General features: G+C 39.9%; 1 protein-coding gene across 1 annotated transcript in view; it reads right to left on the reverse strand.

Annotated features, from left to right (window-relative positions):
* The window catches only part of LOC136870567 (methanethiol oxidase), a 127,172-nt gene that overhangs the window by 53,637 nt on the left and 51,610 nt on the right, over positions 1-21,925 (reverse strand). Inside the window, exon 2 of the mRNA XM_067144926.2 lies at positions 7,397-7,563. Within this exon, the coding sequence (XP_067001027.2) occupies positions 7,397-7,563 (167 nt within the window). The remainder of the gene's footprint in view (positions 1-7,396; positions 7,564-21,925) is intronic.

Raw genomic sequence — 21,925 nt, forward strand, 5'->3', positions numbered from 1 at the left:
GGTGGATGATTTGATAGCAGTTTCTTGATCGGTTGACAGCGAGGGAAGTTAGCAAATGTACCAGTTGTCCCATTTCAACTCACATTAACAGTCCTCATAACGAGGACACCACCATCACCACTGCCCTGAACTTTTCCCTTCTGGTAAAAGGGATCCATTCCCTCATGTGTTTGGTGACTCACTATTATCCTACCGTCAACATATACCAAGTGGTACCTCAAATCCCTGGCCAAAAGATCTTTTTCCATGCTTTAAGTGTCCATTGGTGGTGATATTTTACCCATGTCAGTCTTTATGCCTTGTGACGTACGGTTAACAGTGGTACTCTAGTTGGACAATGGCTTCTCTACTCTATTGCAGAGAGATGGTTCTGGATAGTATGGTCACTCACGCGTCATTGTTGTGCAGCTTTGAAATGGTGAGTGACCTGCTGCACTGTGGATCACCTATTTGCACTTACCATCTCAGCTCTTTGATGGCAGCCTCTATCATCAACATGTTGTATGTTACAGTAGTTGATCATGACAGCAGTGGTTTTGCCTGAATCCACATACAGTACACACTAGGCACAGTGGCCATTGGAAAGCCCAGTGCCTCCACGTCTTTGGAGATGGAACAGCGTACAAGTTAGGTACCAGTTCTGACAATCTGCCCATGATCAAATTCATTGAGATCTCGTGTTTTACCCATCCTTTGCTTAATTATTACTCTCACGACCAGTACAACATCAGGCATCATCACAGTTTCATGCCACACCATACTATTACATTTGCCAGGCTGACCACAGCATCTCTAATTCAACTGCTCATCACTGTTATATTACCTAACAAAACTAAAGGAGCACACTGACTGTGTGTGTACCAAGCTTAATACCTTTGTTAATTACACAATATAGACCATTTTACCTTTCCCATGTTTCTCACAAACTACTCTTCATTGTTTAACCTTATGCACAACTCAATTATTGCAACATAATGTAGAGTAACTTCTGATTTCCCATCGACTACCTACACGTTAATAGTAATTCTTTAATAATAATTTTGAACCAAGTATTCCTAATAAACGTACATTTAATAAGTCTGTCGAGAAAGTTTACTGTACTTTAACGCCATGAATTAGTCCTACTCTAACATAAACATTAACGGAGTAGACCTAACACATGGCATAAAGTCTTTTGGATATAAATACAGTATCGACTTTAAACCGGTGAATGTCTTTAGAGAAGATTTTCAGTCAATCTGAAATACAGATTTTGCTTATATTTTTGTTTTTTGTATTTTATCAAAGTGCCATTTTTGTACTCTATCCATGGAATTACTTGGTATTGCTACTATTGGTGTCATTACTCAAATTCAACACTAAAGAACAACCACAGGTTTCCGATCTCATGCATCTGCATTCTGAGTAGACATAATTTTAATCATAGTAAACCGACTAGTTTCCTTTGGCAGACTGTCAATATAATGTACTGTAGGTACCTTATGAATTGTTATACCCCTCTTCTAAATTTGAGTGTTTTGATTGGATGTCAGGAACATCTAAATGAAATGTCAGTGAATTTTGCATGATTCTCTCTATCTAAGCACTAGCTCTGCGATGTAGGGATAATATTCCTGCATCTTACCTGGAAGCCCCAAGTTCAATTCCCGGCCAGGTCAGGGATTTTTACCTGGGTCTTAGGGCTGGTTTGAGGTGCATTCAGCCTACGTGATGAATATCAAGGAGCTATCTGACGGTAAAATGGCAGCTCCAGTCTAGGGAGTCAAGAATAATGGCCAGGAGGATTTGTTGTGCTGACCACACAACACCCCATAATCTGCAGGCCTTCAGGCTAAGCAGCGGCCACTTTGTAGGCCATGGACCTTTGCGGCTATTGCGTCATGGGGTTTGGTTTTTCTCTCTATCTAAGCTTGATTTAGAAGCCATAATTTTCATTATTAAGAGTAGATATAACAATTTGATAGAAGTCCAGAAAGTAAGTTCTGTTTGGTAATAAAAACAAAATGAGTATATACAGATACAGACAAACTATTTACTGTAAAACAAACTACAATTCATACACTATATTTCCAAATAGCTCCCACCATTTTGGAGGCACCTGTCATAGCATGGCACAAGTTTTTATATGCCTTTTTCATAAAATATTGCCACCTGTGTTGTCAACCATGTGGTAACATGTCCTTTGAGTTCACCATCATTATTGAATTTTTGTCTACCAGGAACATTTTTGAGGTGCAAAAAGGTGTGTAAGTTGCTAGGGGGAGGTCAGGGCTGTATGGTGGGCTGTCAAATTGGCTTCAGCCAAACTTCTGTAAGAGGTGTGTCTTGTTTGCAGTGTGAGGCCTGGCATTTTCATGAATGAAAACAATACAATTTGTGAGCATTCCTCGGTGCTTATTCTATGTTGTGCAACACAGTTTCCTAAGCATCTCACAGTAAACATTTGCACTAATTGTTTCACCCTGTAGTAAAATATCCACCAGTAGAATACCATGTCGATCCCAAAAGCCTTTCCATTGATAGTTGTTTCGATTCAGAGGTTTCAAATGCAACACAAGTCTCATCCTGGTTATTATCTTGCTTAGAAAATTACCACCATCTTCATTGTAATGTGTCAAAACATAAAGTGCACTGCCTTTTTGGCCCCAAACAATAACACAGTTTATGAAATTTCAGTTTTTCAGGAACAATTTCATGAAGAAGTGATCTGGAAATTTACAGAAAGTGCGTAGAAATACAAGATAGTGTAAACCTATGGTTTTCCCCTGATGTGTTCTTCAACTGCACGAACCAAGTCTTCATTAACCAATGATGGATGCATACTTCGTTCATCATTATACACTTGATCACACCCTTCATTGAACTATTGGACCTATCTCCTTACCATTGAGTCACTCATCACCTTTTCTCCATACATCTTGCAAATCTGAATGGAAATTCTAAGTTCCCATGGAGGGAATTAGATATTTTTCCACCAATAGAGCATATAAAAAATCAGATCAAAAATTAGATGTATGGCTTTTCAGGCGTTTGCTCTATTAACCAGCTCTATTAACCAGCGTTTCGTTTTAGGTCGTCTTAGGTCGTCTTAGGTTTGACACTAGACTCTTCCTTTAATTCCATTGTGGAGTTTTATCTCCCGTATGCAGTTATCAGACTGTGCCTCTTAAATAGGCTTCTGATAAGTTCACCTGCATACACCCAGCGTCAGTGGGTAGGGTCTGATACATCCCACTCTGAAAAGTCTAGAGTCAGACCTAAGATAAAATGCTGGTTAATATAGCAAACGCTGAAAAGCCATACATCTAATTTTTTATCTGACTTTTGATATGCTCTATTGGTGGTAAAATATCTAATTCCCTCCATGGGAACTTAGAATTTCCATTCGGAATTGCTAGGCGGGCATTAATTCCATTGTGGAGTTTTATCTCCCGTATGCAGTTATCAGACTGTGCCTCTTAAATAGGCTTCTGATAAGTTCACCTGCATACACCCAGCATCAGTGGGTAGGGTCTGACACATCCCACTCTGAAGAGTCTAGTGTCAGACCTAAGACGAAATGCTGGTTAATAGAGCAAACGCCTGAAAAGCCATACATCTAATTTTTGATCTGATTCTTGCAAATCTGTTGAAGAATATCAACTCATTTCAAGTTCTCTGCATTCAGAAAATGTATGACAGATCTACCAAAATGGGTAAAATTAAAAAAAAAAAAAAAAAAAAAAAAAAATGCAATGTAAATTTAAATATAGCAGTTGTATAGTATTATTTGAAGTGATTCCACATACTGTATATGAGTTGATTATGTAAGTACAGAAGATACCGGTATTATGAGTAGAATTTTTTAGTATAAATTTATGAAGGATGAGCTGTGTGTTTAATATAAAAATAGTTAGTGTAAATTGTATAATACTGTATTTTAGGAGAATGACTTTTCTTTTTAAGTAAAAATTTAATGCAATAATGTATTTTTATGTATCATTTGCCACCGAGGTAGACACCTCATTTGCAAATAAAGTGATTTTGATTTTATTTTATTTCACACATGGTGAGATTTTCAATCAACTTCACCATTCTAACCGAGCACTATAAAGCGTAAACAACAGACAGTGATCTCAAAATGGCGACATCTCCTTCTCCTTGACTCAGAGCAACTACAATGCATGCGCCGAACTGCGATGGCAGTGATGCTAGGACAACATTTAAAAATGGAACTCACTTTCTGGACGTGCTAAGTATTTTCATTTGATGAACATGTGATAAATTTTCAAATAAATTTAGTAAGGTGACCAATTGAAACACTTCAAAAACAGTTATTAAATAGAAATGTATACCACAAAATGAATAATGGCATATTTTGTAAATAACTACAGTGTTGACTTTAAACCTCTGTATGTTTTCATTGGGAGAGGTTTTTAACCCAGCTACTGTACATCGCATTGAAGAGGTCTGTTAGGATGTCAATGTTGTTGTTGTCCACCAGCTCTAGGATTTTGGTGTACATCTGATCTGGCCCTGTGGTCTTACCACTCTTCAATAATCAAACAACTCGCCCCACCTCCTCGTGGAAGATGTCGGGACCAGTGTCTGCTTCAACCATGCCATGCTGCTCTGGTCTGACATCCTCAAATAACTGCTGCACAGCTTCAGCTTATCAGCTGTGTCCACCACCAATCAGTTGTTCTTGTCATGCAGTATGATGGTGCTGTGTTTTCTATTCATTCCTAACATCTCTTTGATCTTCTTCTGAAGGTTGAAGTTGTCATGTCTCTCTTGTACTGTAGTTCTTCAATTTCCAGATACTTTGATGACAACCATTCTTCTTCTTGAGTGGCTTTGATCTTGGCTTTTATTTCCCAATGTACCTAGTTGTATTGCTGTTGGTTACGATTCTTCCATTTCCATCTCTCGTCCATCAGCCTTCCGTTATATACCCAGCCCTGTGGTATATGGTAGCATGTGTGGCTCTAACTCTGAGGTCCCAGGTTTTATTCCCAGCCATTCCGTGCATTCTGATGATGATGATGATGCTTGTTGTTTTAAGGGGCCTAACATCAAAGGTCATCGGCCCTTAATGGTACGAAATGAAAGAACAAAAATTGCAAAGGCATCCACTGACCAAAATAAAAATAAAATATGGCATGAAGAATGAATGGATGGACAGGAACTCAACAAAACACAAAACAAACAAACAAAAACCAGTGGATCGGACTCAATACAGATCGAAAATAACATTATTACCGACCAAGGAACCACTTATAAAGCACAATGATGCTTGGTGTCTAAAGGGGGTGCAAAATCCAAGTCTAAGGCCCCACAGAATGGTACATGTCACGAGTAAAATAGAACCATGGTATGTGTCATGTTGGGGTATTAATCAGAAGTAGCGAAGACTGACGGTGTTCCACAAAAGATGGTACTACTCACAAGTATTGCAATACGTACAAGTAACGCAGACCTATGGTGTGTCTCACACAATGGCCCAACTCAGAGTCAACGCAAACCGAGAAGGTTCCCCACCTAGGTGTACTAAACACGGGCGCCGGTATTCCCGTGGTGTTCCTCACATAGTGGGTACTAATCACAGGCAACGCAGACCCACGGTGCTGCTCATATAGTGGTACAACTCACAGGCTACGCCCAGACCCGCGGTGTTGCACACATGGGTACGACGCACGGGTACTGGAATCCACCAGGCCAGGCTTTTACTGCTACTAATCACAAACCTATTTTGTACCGAATTTAGTGGTACTACTCACAAGTACAGGCAACCTATGGTGTTCCCCGTGTGAGGGTACGATTCAAAATTAGTTTCATGGTTCTAATTCAGTCAGCCCTTGGTCGCCCCTTTTAGTCGCCTCTTACGACAGGCAGGGGATACCGCAGGTGTATTCTACATGTGCGTCCCCCACCCGCAGGGGGTAGTGTGTTTGGTCCGCGAGAGGTATTTTATTTCCCTCAAGTCCGCCGGCAAGCCGGTTAGGACCCCCCTATCTGCCACCTGGGACGCGCCACGTGGGAGTATCACCTCTCCCCCTGCTACGCCTGCGTAGCAGGTTCGTGGTCCATGCATTTTAATTCCAAACTGAGGTCTGGAACTGGATTCACTCAGCCTCTTGATAGCGATTGAGGAGCTGTTTAAAGGAAAGGCAATGGATACAGTCATGAAAGGTAAGCAATGCTGTTTGGACATCATCACATTGACCATGTGGCACGTTAATACCTGCAGTCCATCTGGTTGGAAACAGTCATTTTGGCAGGCCAAAACCCTTCCTTGATGAGCTGTTCTGTTTTTTGTTGTTCTTCAACAACATGTCCTGAATCATCATTCACGATAGTACATTAGCAACAGAGGAAAAGAATAAACAAATATCTCTGGAACAATTCAATTGATTTGTATGAAATCTTCAACAAAGTATAGTGGGTTCATAGAGCAGTTGGTAGTTTCATTTGTAAATTTGTATCTTGATCATTTATTTCTCCAATAATGTTTTCTGAAACCATCAATGGCAGCGATCATATTTTTTTTTGCTATATTCTCAAGGTGAGGGGAGTAATATCTAATAATATAACTTGCTTCTCAATAACCTTCTTTTTAAATAATGCATATATTTAGCTGAGATTTTACAATATTTCTATTTTTGGGAATGTTTCATCCTATGACTAACTCTTAGCTCAGATTTGTACACAACTATGGAAGAAGTCATGTTTAAAATCTCAGGTTAAAGGACCTGAAACTTCCAGAAAAAATGGACTTTTGTATGAAAAAATGTAAATGCTAGGTAGTAACAAGTAAAGTAAAGCATGTAGCATGTACCTGTACAGCTAGAGTATTTAAATGCCATGCCCAAATTACAGCATCAACTTCAAAAGCCCACAACATGAAAACTAATAGAGATATCAGCAAAAGATAAGCCAATTTAAATACAGAAATGTAAGAGCTTTTAAAAATGGCAATGATAATATTTCCCACCATTTCACTAGATCTTCTGCTAGTGCCCTCTTAATAATACTGGAGGTAGTTGATTTGAGGAACAAAATAAAATACAATTATCAACTAAATAGTTGACAATGAGAAATAATTATTGAAGAGGAGGAGATAGTTTAGGGGAAACTACTATCCTTCCTTGTGTCCTTCACTCTTGTCATTTCTTTCATTTTTCATTCCCTTCCACTTATTTGGCTCTATTGCTGTGAATCCTGCCAGCCTTCTGTAATATGAGATCAAAATGCCAGCACACGATTGCTGAGGCTATACAATTATTATTACACAATCGTGTTATTTTGGCAGACTGCTATTAGATCTTCCTCTGTATCTATTAGGAAATTGTATTCATAACTTGATGCATCAATAATGATTAGCTCTTTAACATTTAGTAGTAGAAGTGTCGCTTACCTTGCAGTAATCTGCACTTTCGGGATCCACATCTACCGTTACCAAATAGTCAGGCTTCTTTGAGTTTTCAGGGTCAGGTTGAATGCAAGTAATATACACGATACGTTCACGAGGTCCTTTGCGCATGGCATCCAATGGTGTTGCATAGCCTGGACCGCAGTGACATCCTGAAACATATCAAATATTGTTACACCATACTTTGACAATTGGTACCATATGAAATATTCAAAATCCATCAATTGATTTCCATGCTCATGAGTTTTAACTCATATACAACTAAGGACTTAAACTTGAGTGATCCACCTTAACCATACAACTTTTGGTGGTCTTTGTAAGAGGGGAATTTTGAATATAATACCAGGTGTATGCAGAAGTCTTTATATATAATATAATTGGTTTCATGTAACCAACACCAGAACTAGCAATAGTGAATACATTTGTCTACACAGGGTTGGCATCAGGAAGGGCATCTGACTGTACAATTGGGCCAGATCCAATGAAATACTAACCGCAGTAAACTGGGGAAAATGGCTAGAAAGAAGAAGTTATTGATTTACGTTCCACTAATGACTTTTATGATTTTCAGAAATGCAGAGGTGCCAGAATTTTGTCACATGGGAGTTCCTTTTCATGCTGGTAAATCTATTGACATGAGGCTGGTGTATTTGGGCACATTTTAATACTACTGAGATCATACCTACCAATCTCAGCTCAGAAAACCAGTGTTCTACAGTGTGAACCGCACAGCCGCGGCCAATCTGGAAAAATAAGGGTGCTTGGGTGTCATATATTCATGCATACATACTACTCACCTGGTGGCCATGATTGTTAAGGCGTCAAGTCTGTACGGTCTGACACCATGGTTGGCTGGTTCGAGTTGCGTTGGTTGAAAAAGTTTCACCATCGGAATGTTAGCCGGCAGGGTAGGAGAGGTGGTGGTGTACAATTTGTATTCGCTACATTGTCTGCGAAAAGCCTGTATTCAATTCAAAACCTCTCGACAGTGTTCATATGGAGCGAGGCCATATGACATTGTTAATGTTTTTTTTTTTTTTTTTTTTGCAAGTTGCTTTACGTCGCACCGACACAGATAGGTCTTATTGCGATGATGGGACAGGATAAAGCTAGGAGTGGGAAGGAAGCGGCCATGGCCTTAATGACGGTATTGCCCCAGAATTTGCCTGGCTGAAAATGGGAAACCATGGAAAACCATCTTCAGGGTTGCCGACAGTGGGGTTTGAACCCACTATCTCCCGAATACTGGATACTAGCCGCACTTAAGTGACTGCACTATCAAGCTCGGTACGTTGTTGATGGTGATTTGTTAATTGAATGGGAACATTAAGCCTTGAGCAGACCACTTGCTGCTATTTGACAAGAGTAGGCTATATGCCGGCAGTGGGTTTCACCCTCTCCCTTCCTACTATCATATCTCATGTCATTCATCTCATCTCATTAACTCCTGTGATGAGGTTGATAGAAGGAAGGGCATTCGGTCGTTAAAAATTGCTACAAAGATTCATCTCACTTCTTACCCAACCCCATAAGTTATAGACTGTCATGCCTTTCAGTGTTCAGCGTGCAAGCCTCTGCCAATTTACTAATCGCCTATGCAATCCTCCAGCTGTAACTAGCTCTGTGGCCTCGTTTAGTTTCATACCTCCTATGTTTAAATCATCAGAAACCGAGTGTAACCATTATCGTCTCGGTTTCTCTCTTTACTTTCCTTATCGTCCATGATGGAGTACATTATTCTCCTAGGTAACCTATCCTTCTAAATTTGCCTCACATGACCTCACCACAGAAGGTGGCTTTTGTGTACAGCTTCATCAATCGAATTAATTCCTAACTTGGACTTAATCTCTTCATTCTGAGTACCCTCTTGTCGTTGCTCCCATCCATTTGTACCAGTGATCATTCTTACTACTTTCATGTCTGTTACTTCTAACTTATGAATAAGATATCTTTAGTCCACCCAAATTTCACTCCTGTACAGCAAAGTTGGAACAGACTGGTATAAAGAAAATTTTGTCTTGGAATTGATTTCTTTCTTACAGAACACTATTGATTGCATTTGTGAGCTCACTACATTAGCTTTGCTGCACCTCAATACAATTTCACTTACTATACCATCATGCTGGGAGAATACACATTCTAAATACTTAAAATGATCTACCAGTTCCAGTTTTCTATTCCCAACCTGATATTTAATTCTTTTAGGTTCCTTTCCTACTGACATCACTTTTGTCTTAAAAAAGCTAAATTTTTGTATCATACTCTTTGCACCTATTCTAAGTTCCAAGATATTAGATTGCCGGCTTTCTGCACCATCTGCCATGAAGACCAAGGTGTCAGCATAACCAAAACTGCATACTACATCTCCACCTAACTGAATCCCTCCCGGCTACTATATACCTTTCTGTAGATGATCCATGTAAACTATGAACAAGAAAGGTGAAGTTTTTTTTTTTTTTGCGATTGGCTTTACATCGCACCAACACAGATAGGTCTTATGGTGACGATGGGGTAGGAAAGGCCTAGGAGTTGGAAGGAAGCGGCCGTGGCCTTAATTAAGGTACAGCCCCAGCATTTGCCTGGTGTGAAAATGGGAAACCATGGAAAACCATCTTCAGGACTGCCGACAGTGGGATTCAAACCCATTATCTCCCGGATGTAAATTCACAGCCGCGCGCCCCTAAACGCATGACCAACTCACCTGGTAGTGAAAGATTACAGCATTGTCTAACCCCTGTAAGTACCTTGAACCAAGAACTCATTCTACCATCAATTCTCACTGCAGTCCAATTGTCAACATGAATGACTTTGATTGCTTTCAATAATCTACCCTTAATTCCACAGTCCTTCAGTATGGCTAACATCTTTTCCCTAGATATGTACTCTGGCATACACCTTCTCTACATCTACAAAACAAACATAACCATCCATTCCTCTCTTATCATATGAAATAATCTTCATGTTGATCCATATTGATAAACAATTATAACGAACAAGAATATCAACCTAACCAATACACTTTATTGATGTGACTATATAAACATCCCACTTGTGGGACTAGTTTCAACCTTAAACCTAGGTCATCTTCAGCCACATTATCTAAAATTGACAAATATATTCACATTGTATTCATTAAAACAATTATAAAACTGAAAGTCTTAAAATCTAATGGTACATGTTGTATTAAAACTTTATGATTTACTCCATGCAGAATATAAATTAAAATTCAATTCTTCTGTATTAAACTTACGTCCATTTGACGTCTCACAATATGTTAAAATTGTAATGAATATTGTGATATATCAAATAATATCTAAGTTGAATTATGAGAAATATAACTCATTAATAATGATTTGTTCATAATACGGATCTTGTTGGATAGCTGAGGTGCCCCATTTAAAGCACAAACAACCAGATGCAATCATTGCTGTAGAGACTAGTCTTGATTAATATTATCATATTTATCTTCCAGAAAATACCGAAGGGGGATAAACACAGAAAGTTGGCACGTAACATATGATTCGCGATTACAACTTTGAAGCAGTCTCTGGCTTGAATGGTTGAATGTTGTAATAACCCTCCTGCCACAATAACTTCTGCAAAATTAATGTGTATGTAAACATGAGCTATTAGTAAATTGTATAACCAGGATTTTAGCAAACAATTTAGGATAACATTTGTAGGTATCATGAGCTTAAAATTTTAGGCATTTGCAGCAAAAGGTGGAGCTTGGACATTATTAAAACACTACTAAATTCCCATGGGTGTCAATCGCTACAACACTCTGTATAATTCCTGCACAAAACATATGCAAGTCAACTTAACACACAGAAGACTGATAGTTACAATATATCATCAACTTAACACAAACAAGCCTGCAGAATATTTTACAGGAGGGGGGCACAGGAACAATTGTCCAGAGATCAACTCTCCTGCTATAGAGAAATCAATTTCTTCCATTTCATTACGTACTTGTCACTAGATGAAGATGAGACACATTCCCCCCTCGCCACCTCTCTCTTTTGTTTCATTTCTTACTTGCTTCATTAAATGTAGCATTTCACTGCCCTGAAATCATTGGCTACTTTATGACAAGAATGGGTAGATATTTTAGCTTTAGTTCACAGTTTTTGACAATAAAAGTTTGGCTTTCCATTTCTGCAGATCTTTTTCGTTCGAAGTGGACCTTTTCACGAAAAAATGATTTCTTTTATGGTCCCTGGCATATTATTCACAATTAAGAGTTAATTGAGGTTGCTTATTACCAGGTAAAGTTTATGACTAGGACAGTGACTAATTATAAGCTATAAATTTCATTTTTATTCCGTATTGAAGTGCAATTAAAAGAAATAAATTGACAAGATGGTCCACCTTTTCCATACAATATATCAAGTAAATAACATTACATCAGTATTGGGACCAATTTCAGCCACTTAGTGGCCATCTTCAGCCAAATAAAATTAAACAGATTATGTTATAACTAAAACATATGTATACCAGACAAGGACAATGTTGCAGGAATTATTATAACATTAAAATACATATAATAACAAAAATCATAGTGATGATCTTCTTGTCATAATATGATGTCCTTAAATTGACTTAGGACCTCAGGCAAAGAAGTTAATCTCTAATGTCTGATGTGGAACAAGCACTGACTTGATGGAGGAAGCAGGCAAGCCATGTAAACAAAGGAGTGAATAGGGAGCAAGCTGTATAATTCCTGCACAAAACATCAAGTCAGCACAACACACAGAAGACTGATAGCTACAACATTCCATTGTCTTAACACAAACGAGCATGGGCGCCCGCAGAATATTTTCCTGGAGGGGGGGGGGGGTGTACAGGAACAATTGTCCAGAGATCAACTCTCCTGCTGTGGAGAAAGCCGACTCTACTCTGTCTCTACGCCTCTGCATTCGGGAGACGGAACAGGGCTGGACCTCACGGCTGGCCCAAACCGTCGGTTGTCCTGAGAATGGTTTTCCATGGTTTTCCATTCGCCTGCACTAAGACGAAGGCCGGGACAGTTCCTAGTATAGGCCACGGCCGCCAACCCCCTCACCTCCGAGCATCTCCTTCACCGTGACAAATCTCCCGGCCTGAGAGACGGCATTACCGTCTAAGAGACCTGCCTTTGGAACAAGGCCAGAATCCGCCAGCACTGCTATGGCGACATACTTACGTGACCTTCTAGGTAGTAGGGGTTTCGGGTGGGGAGAAATTAAAAGTTACTGAAGAATTTTCTCCTTTTACTTTCTTTCTCTTCCCTTTCTTTCTCCTCACACCTGTACTTCACCGACGTTCACTTAACTCATTTTATACGTATTTGTATCACTTACATACTTGCATATTACACTCATTTTACCGCCCCGACCATCGGCTGTCCTGAGAATGGTTTTCCGTGGTTTTCCATTATCCTGCACTAAGGCGAATGCCAGGACAGTTCCTGGTATAGGCCACGGCCGCCAACCCCCTCACTTTCTCCGAGCATCTCCTTCGTAACAAATCTCCCAGCCTGAGAGACGGCGTCACCGTCTAAGTGGCCCGTTTCCCCCTTCAGGGCAGGAAGGAAAACATTTCAGTAGTAGTAGTGGGATGCCCAGGTTACCCCACATAGCGATCCTAAGTCTTATTTAATTATCTTTTTTTTTCTTTCAGAATCAAAGCTGACCAATCATACCGAGAAATCCCAAACGTGCTCTTGGAATACGTCCATACAAGAATTACACAGATGAAAGTTTGAGGGGGGCCTTGCAAGCGATCAAAAACAAAACTTTGCCTCCTCTCCAAGCAGCATCGAAATTTGGCATTCCGAAAAGCACCTTGCACCTGCAGAGCCTGTAGGTCGGGCTCCTGTTTTTACAAATGAGGAGCTGCAATTTGTAGCTCATATTGTTGCCGTGTCAAACTACGGATTCCCCGTTGATACGGTTGACCTTCGATGCGTTGTGAAGTACTACCTGGACTGCTGTGGGAAGAAGGAAGTTCGTTTTTAAAAACAACTACCCAGGAAAGAATATTGGGTGGAAGGATTATGGAATGCCAGAGAACCGCGAAAAACATTTCTACCGAGCTCGATAGCTGCAGTCGCTTAAGTGCGGCCAGTATCCAGTAATCGGGAGATAGTGGGTTCGAGCCCCACTGTCGGCAGCCCTGAAGATGGTTTTCCGTGGTTTCCCATGTTCACACCAGGCAAATGCCGGGGCTGTACCTTAATTAAGGCCACGGCCGCTTCCTTCCACTTCCTAGGCCTTTCCTATCCCATCGTCGCCATAAGACATATCTGTGTCGGTGCGACGTTAAGCAAATAGCAAAAAAAAAAAAAACATTTCTCAGTCGAGAGCAGCGACGGACGCAGAGGTCGTGAACAATTTTATCGGTAACTTGAAACAGGAGCTGAGAGGAATTCCTCCCAGCAATATCTGGAACTACGACGCAACTAACCTTGTCGACGATCCTGGCGCCGGAAAAATTACCACCAAGTACCCCGAGAGGATCCAAAATTCGTCAAAAGCGTGCACATCAATCATGGTGTGTGGAAATGCAGCAGGAGATGTGGCGCCGCCTTACGTAAACTTTGCTAGTGGCTTTACGTCGCACCGACACAGATAGGTCATATGGCGACGATGGGACAGGAAAGACCTAGGAGTTGGAAGGAAGCGGCCGTGGCTTTAATTAAGGTACAGCCACAGCATTTGCCTGGTGTGAAAATGGGAAACCAAGGAAAACCATCTTCAGGGCTGCCGACAGTGGGATTCGAACCCACTATCTCCCAGATGCAAGCTCACAGCTGCGCGCCCCTAACCACACGGCCAACTCGCCCGGTCTTACGTAAACTACAAGGCAGAGAAAATTTGGACAACCTGGACCGGAAACGGTCCCCCTGGAGCTCGTTACAACCGAATCAAGGCAGGTTGGTTTGATGGGCACACCTTCGAAGATTGGTTCCAATCATTACTGTTGCCTATTCTGAAACGCCAGGAAGGACCGAAGGCCATTATTGGAGATAACCTTGGCTCCCACATTAACTTCGGAGTACTGCGACTCTGCAAGTAAAACAACATAAAATGCACAGCGCTTCCACCGAATGCTACACCTCTGCAGCCACTAGACGTGGCATTTTTTCGCCCGATGAAAGTTGCTTGGCAAGAGTGGAAGGAGACGGCCGCTGGAAGTCGGTGTACATCTATACCCAAGAAACAATTTCCCACACTGCTGAAAAAACTCTGGGGTAGCCTGCATACGGATCCTGAGAACTTGATCGCCGGATTCCGCAAGTTGGGAATTTATCCTACTGACAGACAGCCGATCCTGAAAGGGTTGCCTTCGCAGAGCTTGGATTCGTCCCTTTCTTCCATCATGGGTCATGGGGGACAGTTTCTTATTGTTGGAGCAAATTACGAAGAAATGGGAAGAAGCTACCGAAGGCCGCCGTCAAACCACGAGAAGGAAGAAGCATAACGTTCCACCGGGAAAGAGTATTTCAGCGGAAGAACCTGAAGCGTCATCTGAACCCCAACCATCAACCGTGGACGGTGCGCGAGCACGACAGCAAGTACCGGTACCGCGGCAGAAAAGACCAAGAAAAGAGAGCAGCAACAGTAGCAATGATGGTAGCACTGGTTTATCTTTACAAAACATTGATGACAGCATGCCCTTAAACAAGGAATTCAGCGACTTTGACGATGAACCCACTCTTTCGAATTCACGCCCACAACCTGAAAGTAGCCTCCAGAGTTTGACCGTGGGGCAGTGCGTTCTGATGAATTACGAGGGGCAACTTTATCCGGGACAGATCACTGAGATGAAAAACAGTGACGAAGTACTCATCATTGCCTTGAAGAAGTCCGGAGTACACTGGAAATTTACTATTCGAAAGACGAAATAGTGCAGCTGATCAACCTGCCCAAATAACTCGGCCGTCAGGCCATTTACAGTGCGAATGAGCTCGAGGCCTATAACGAACTGTTCAGTTTTTAAAGCAGTTATTTTTAGTTTGAACATTCATCTAATTAATATCAATGTTAACTCTGTCATTTACGTAAGATTTTTTCATGGAAAATTTAGGTCCGTTAATTACAGAAAGAAACTGTACGAAATTAAATTTTACTTTTATTTTTACTGTCTCAGATGTTCATAAATAAATAGCTGAAGAGTAAAATTGGGACAAATTGATTTCTCCTAGTCCTTCTGAGCGAAAAATTGTACTGTGCAGAAGTTTCCCCACATAGTGGGGTAAGATTGGGACACCGATAGAAGGAGACTATAATGCAATCATTTGTGGTTGAGGAAAATCATGTCCATGTTTGATAAGAGGAAGGTCAGCTTCATAGCGAATTAGCTGATAGGTATTGAGAAGAGTCTGAAGAACTGAAAAAGTGTCCCAGAGTTATCCCGTTTTACGGTACTGTACTTACTATAACGATATGAGGTTAAGTGTAATAGATGACCATGAGTACTAACTTCGCCACTACGAATAAAAGATAAAAGCAATACTAATATATATATATATATATATATATATAAAATAAGAGTTTTGTCTGTACATTGCTCAGAATTTAAAAATAATGATATTTCTGCATCGGTCGTGTCGACAGTAACAAGGAAATGTACTTTTTACCTTTCCGTAGTCCGACTCTTTGGCTGAATGGTCAGCGTATTGGCCTTCGGTTCAGAGGGTCCCGGGTTCGATTCCCGGCCGGGTCGGGGATTTTAACCTTCATTGGTTAATTCCAATGGCTCACGGGCTGGATGTTTGTGCTGTCCCCAACATCCCTGCAACTCACACACCACACATAACACTATCCTCCACCACAAAAACACGCAGTTACCTACACATGGCAGATGCCGCTCACCCTCATCGTAGGGTCTGCCTTACAAGGGCTGCACTCGGCTAGAAATAGCCACACGAAATTATTATTATTATTATTATTATTATTATTATTATTATTATTATTATTATTATTATTATTATTATTATTATTATTATTACCTTTCCGTAATTCGTGTCTGTCTGCCTGCCTGCCTGTCTGTCTGTCTGTCTGTCTGTATGTATGTGTGTATGTATGTATGTACGTATGTACACGCATCACGAGAAAACGGCTGAGGATAATTTAATGAAAATCGGTATGTTAAGTCGGGGAATGAGCCACTACAATCTGGGCGGTAGATATTTGATTCACGCTGATCACGATGGTGGTTTAGGGGAAGGCCTAAAATTTAATTCAAATATTTGTTATTAGTGGTCCTATCGATAAATACTGTGTAACCGAAGTTATATAGAATTAAATTTCCGATCATTTATGTCTTATACATTTTTACCGGACCGTCTGTGATAACAGAGATATTCATGAATTTGTATTTTTGTTGCTAAGACCATATCAACGCCGAGCCTCGAGAACATGCGTACACAGAATTTAATGAAAATCGGTATATAGAGCCAGAGAATGAAAAATTACAGTATAAGCTATAAAAAAATTTATTCATGCTGGATGAAATGGTAGTTTAGGGGAAGGCACCTAACATTTAATTTTAAATACCTATGTTATGGGTCCTATCGAAAAATACTACCTACCGTACATAACAGAATTTATAGAGAATACAATTTCCGATCATTTATGTTTTATTCAGTTTTACCGTACCGACTATGGTAAAAGTGGTATTTCAGAGTCGGAAGATAATTAAATGTGAAGGCCTAAAATATCGAAAGCTCAGAAATTTGATCAGCACTAACATTACGTTAACCATTGTTTGTTGTGATGTTCTTTGTCTCTTATGCTGCCACTCATCTCCGATAGATGGGATTACTGCTGCGTACCGAGTATAAGAGCCTGCTTGAATATTGGAGGGAAATACCAGGGGAGTTAGATAACTTTCTTCTCTAGCATACTATTCCTCTGGTTCATACACTTTCTGATACTGCTGGTACGTAACACACTGGTTCATCATAGTATTCCAGCTATTCGATCCCTACTCTCACACGCTGATTGGATTGATCAGTGTGCACAATTAACGGAATAATGGTAAAGGCTCACTTATGACATGGTGTAGAATTACAATTTCGGCCTATTCCAAATTATAGTTCTACCATTCACTAAATAACTCAAAATTTAACCTTGAAATGAGCAGTTTCTTAAGAACACCTTCTTCCTCATCACTTTTATTAAACCCTTCATTAATTTTATTCCAAATTAGCAGCCAAGAGGGGGTTTCTCCTCTGGCTTGGAGGAAAAATTTGCCTCCAAGCCAGATGGATATTCCCCCGTCAGTGTAGAGAATTGAGGATTTCCCACTCATCGGATACTCCAAGAAAACGGATGAGTAAAAGGGCATGGTTTTTAATTTTTGACCTGGGACTCCCCACTCTTCGCCCCCTTCCCGCCCCCCTCCAACCGAAAATAAAAGTGTGTTTGCGGCTCACAGCTATCTGCGGCCTGGTCATTCCAGCTCTACTGTTCGTTAAAGGTGTTTTTTTTATTCTAAGGCAGTCTTTTTGAGGATGTAAAAATGCAGGTGGAGAGTGAGAGTCTGCCATTACAATGACGATTCCCCAACTTGATTGTGACTGATGGTCTTCACATAAAAAAAAAATTGGTGACTTCCCCGTCGCGTTTCTAAGAGCTATGAAATTTAATACAGTCTTACTCACAACGAGTACACTACCTAACCTAGAATTCTGAATACAATGTAGAATTCCGTAGCGAAGCACGGAGACATCAACTAGTAATAAAATAATAATCCAAGACACAATTTACGAGAAATGACATGCAAACAGACCAAGTGAGGGAAGAAAGAAAAATTATGCAGCATTATTCTAACTCTATGCCACTTATAGAGCTAATATTATTTAATTGACTTTGCAGGACTGAAAATATTTATAAATTTAAAAAAAAAGTTATTGTACAAGCCATTTCTCCAGATTTAGTGAGCACTTGTTCAGTTAAGACAAGATATATCGAAAACTATTTGCTCTAGCAGACGGTAATTTATGTTGATTTATAATAAATCCTGTCACATAAGTTGGCTACATTGGTTGCTATGATATCACTTCCTATCTGGTCTTTATGTGGTGAGAAACATGGATCATCCACATTTTGTTAGCGACATTACACTTTCAAGTGTGATTAAAACATACCACATTTTTTTGCGAACGTTTCCCATTTTCTCAGAAACTACTTAAGCTAGACCTCAGAAATATTTACCGCTCATTAATTGCATTATTGATTTTATATGGATACAGATATCCCACATAGTTTGATAATAAATATTTTAAAAATTAATTTTAAAATGAAGAACTTGATTTAAAAAGTCCATACCTTGATTTCTAATAAAGATAGAACCAAGAAAGCAGATCAGTAAATATATGAGACTAGTGGACCCGTGCACTGCTCCACAGCCTTCCTTATAAACAGGTCAGATCATCTTGATATGCCTGTCGTAGTCGTATTGTTTTTCCTGTCCATTTCAATAATTTTATGAACATTTAATACTGATAATAAAGTTTGTGGATTTTCCAAAAATAAAAAATAAAATGTGTTTATTTTTAAAGAAGATTCCAAATACCAATTTTAACGTCTGTAACATCTTCACTTGTACGATCCCGCCCGTATGTGTGTCTTACCCTACATTTTTCTTTCCCAAACAGTAAGTCATAATATGTTTACCATACCGATTGGAAACGAACTTTGACTTAAACGGCATTCAGAGTGTCACAGTTCATATCAGCTACCCCAAAGACTATGAATTCGTCACTAATATTCGGATTTTTAAGTTTTACCCCCTTCCTTTAGAGGTTTCTCGCCCCTACAGTAATTTTTTCAGATAAAAGCAGAAATAAGTTTTAAGGAACATACTGTTGGGTATGCAACCCGCTAATCGGACTTGTCTTGCGGTTTGCTTATCATCCCTCATTTTATTTTTCACCCCTCAGTGCCGAACCACCAATCAGATTTTGTTCAAACCACTTCATAATCCCTCTCAGATGTAATAAGAACAAAGTGTGAAAATTTCAGCGAAATCGGTTCAGTAGTTTTTGAGTCTATTAGCTTCAAACATACCAACATCCAATTATATATATATATATATATATATATATATATATATAGATATGAGTCTATATTCTACCAATATTTAGTTTTATTACCTTGGACAGTTTCAGAGAAACCGGGATGTAAACGTTAAATTTAACATTATCAGGATAGGCCTTTGACATTCCCCTTCAGGGAAATTCATATTCTGTTGCAACAGGCTCCTCGTTGAGTTTTTCAGAATATGATGCGTTGCAAGACTGCATAATGGAGATCCTTGCAAAACGTCTCTTCTAAGCGGCACCGGTATGGCGTGGTTTTTAAGTGGTTACTTTCTATAGCCTATGTGTTTGATTTCCTTCTAGTAATGAGGAAACTGGAGAAGAAAGGTTTGAGGAAGCAATGGAATTTTCCACAGTTCTCCTAAGATGTGCGTGGCCCGTGTTGTCAAAGGCTTTGTGAATGCCAAGAAAAAATATAAACGCATTGCTTCTGTTCTTCTTCACACATTTTGATATCCACTTCTGTAAGGATGTGTTCACTATTGTGCCCGGTGAATTATTATGAAACATCTGGTCTTCATTAAACATTAAGAATTCCTTTAACCTCCGGTCGAGTATTCGCTCTATCAATCTTCTGAGAACTAAAACAATTGTGACTGGTGGCTAATTTGAACTTGACATCTCACAATATTATACTATTCTTGCTTTCCTGAAACAGGGTGGTACATGTGATGTGACTAACATACGTGTAGCTATAAGAGCAATTATATCAGCAACCACGTCCTCTCTGACAACTCGCATTCAAGGTCTGTATAGGGAGGTCTGGTCACGCTACCACAATCCTTTGCGGTGGCGGCCATATTGGGTCTCAAATATCGTTGTTATGTGGGCGTGCCCGATGTAATGATGTGAGTTATTACTTGTATTTTGAAGGAAAACGGGTTACTGTGCCGCACCAAATTGTCAAAATAAGACAACTGACGGAATTAGAGTGTTTCGCTTCCCGAGAGATAAGCACAGGAGAGCTCAGTGGGTACAAAACTGTAGGCGTGACAAATAGCAACCTACAGATAATTGCTCCTTCTGCGAGGTTAGTGAAGTTATACATTCGTATTATTTCTGAATAATAGTATGTTCATATGAACGATGTTTTATATTTATAGGTCTTATTATGGATTTTCTTCTAGCATCATTTTGAAGAATCGCAATTTGAACTAAAGAGGGCAGATGGACGGAAACTACTCAAGTGGAATTCAATCCCAATAATTTCCAACGTCCCTAATCCACCTAAGTCTTTAACATATAATAGGAAACCTCCCAAAGAAAGAGAATTGTCTTTCAAAACAAACAAGAAAAGTAACAGGAAATGTGTAATAGTATTATTGATGTTTATGAAAATTTCCTTTTCATGTGTCCGGCTCCATGGCTAAATGGTTAGTGTGCTGGCCTTTGGTCACCGGGGTCCCAGGTTCGATTCCCGGCAGGTTCAGGAATTGTAACCATAATTGGTCAATTTCGCTGGCACAGGGCTGGGTGTATGTGTCGTCATCTTCATTTCATCCTCATCACGACGTGCAGGTCGCCTACGGGAGTCAGATCAAAAGACCTGCACCTGGTGAGCCGAACGTGTCCTCAGACGCTCCTGGTACTAAAAGCCAAACGCCATTTCATTCCATTCCTTTTCATGTAAACTACAGACAGTATCATTCTAACTCTGCATGCAACGTAGAAATGTTTCACAGATATTTGAAATGCTTGTTCCTGTTCAGTTACCAATTATAATCACAACAAACAATAGGCCTATCACTTCAAACCAACAATTTATGTCCAGCTGGCCATCATTACAACAATTTTATTAATAATAGCAGTCTTATACTGTACTGTAGTTATTATTTACAGCTAAATTTCATTCATCTTAAATGCTCTATAGAGTATTTTATATGGCTGGAAAAATACTTAAAGATCACAACACTCGCTTCACTCGCACTAACCAACTACTGTAATTTAATGTACCGTAACCTAACATAATAACCTAATTTAATCCCTAAAATAGCATAACCTAGATTAACTCAATTTAATAGTGACTGAATTTCTGTTTCTTATGGAATCGTGTCTACCAATGGCTTTAATTTTCTTAACCCTTTCAATCGCCTGTCATGACAGGCAGGGGGAGACCGTGGGTGTTGTTCTATTGCCCCCCACCCACGGGGGAGATCTATTTTGGGTTGTGACTACGAGGCCCTTAGCTGAGTCTTGACACTGCTTTCACTGTTCTAGCCCATCCGACCTCCCCTGGTCAACACTTGATTCTTTCCGACCGCGACGGCGTTAGCGCATTCGAGGCCTAGGAAGTTTTTCATTCCCACGCACTTTGCGGCCTTCATCTTTTGCCGATACCTTCATTTTTCGAAGTGTTGGTCCCCTTCCATTTGTTTTCTTCTGATTAGTGTTTATAGAGGATGGTTGTCCAGTTGTACTTCCTC

This window comes from Anabrus simplex, chromosome 1 (genome assembly GCF_040414725.1).
Source record: "Anabrus simplex isolate iqAnaSimp1 chromosome 1, ASM4041472v1, whole genome shotgun sequence".
Taxonomy (NCBI): domain Eukaryota; kingdom Metazoa; phylum Arthropoda; class Insecta; order Orthoptera; family Tettigoniidae; genus Anabrus; species Anabrus simplex.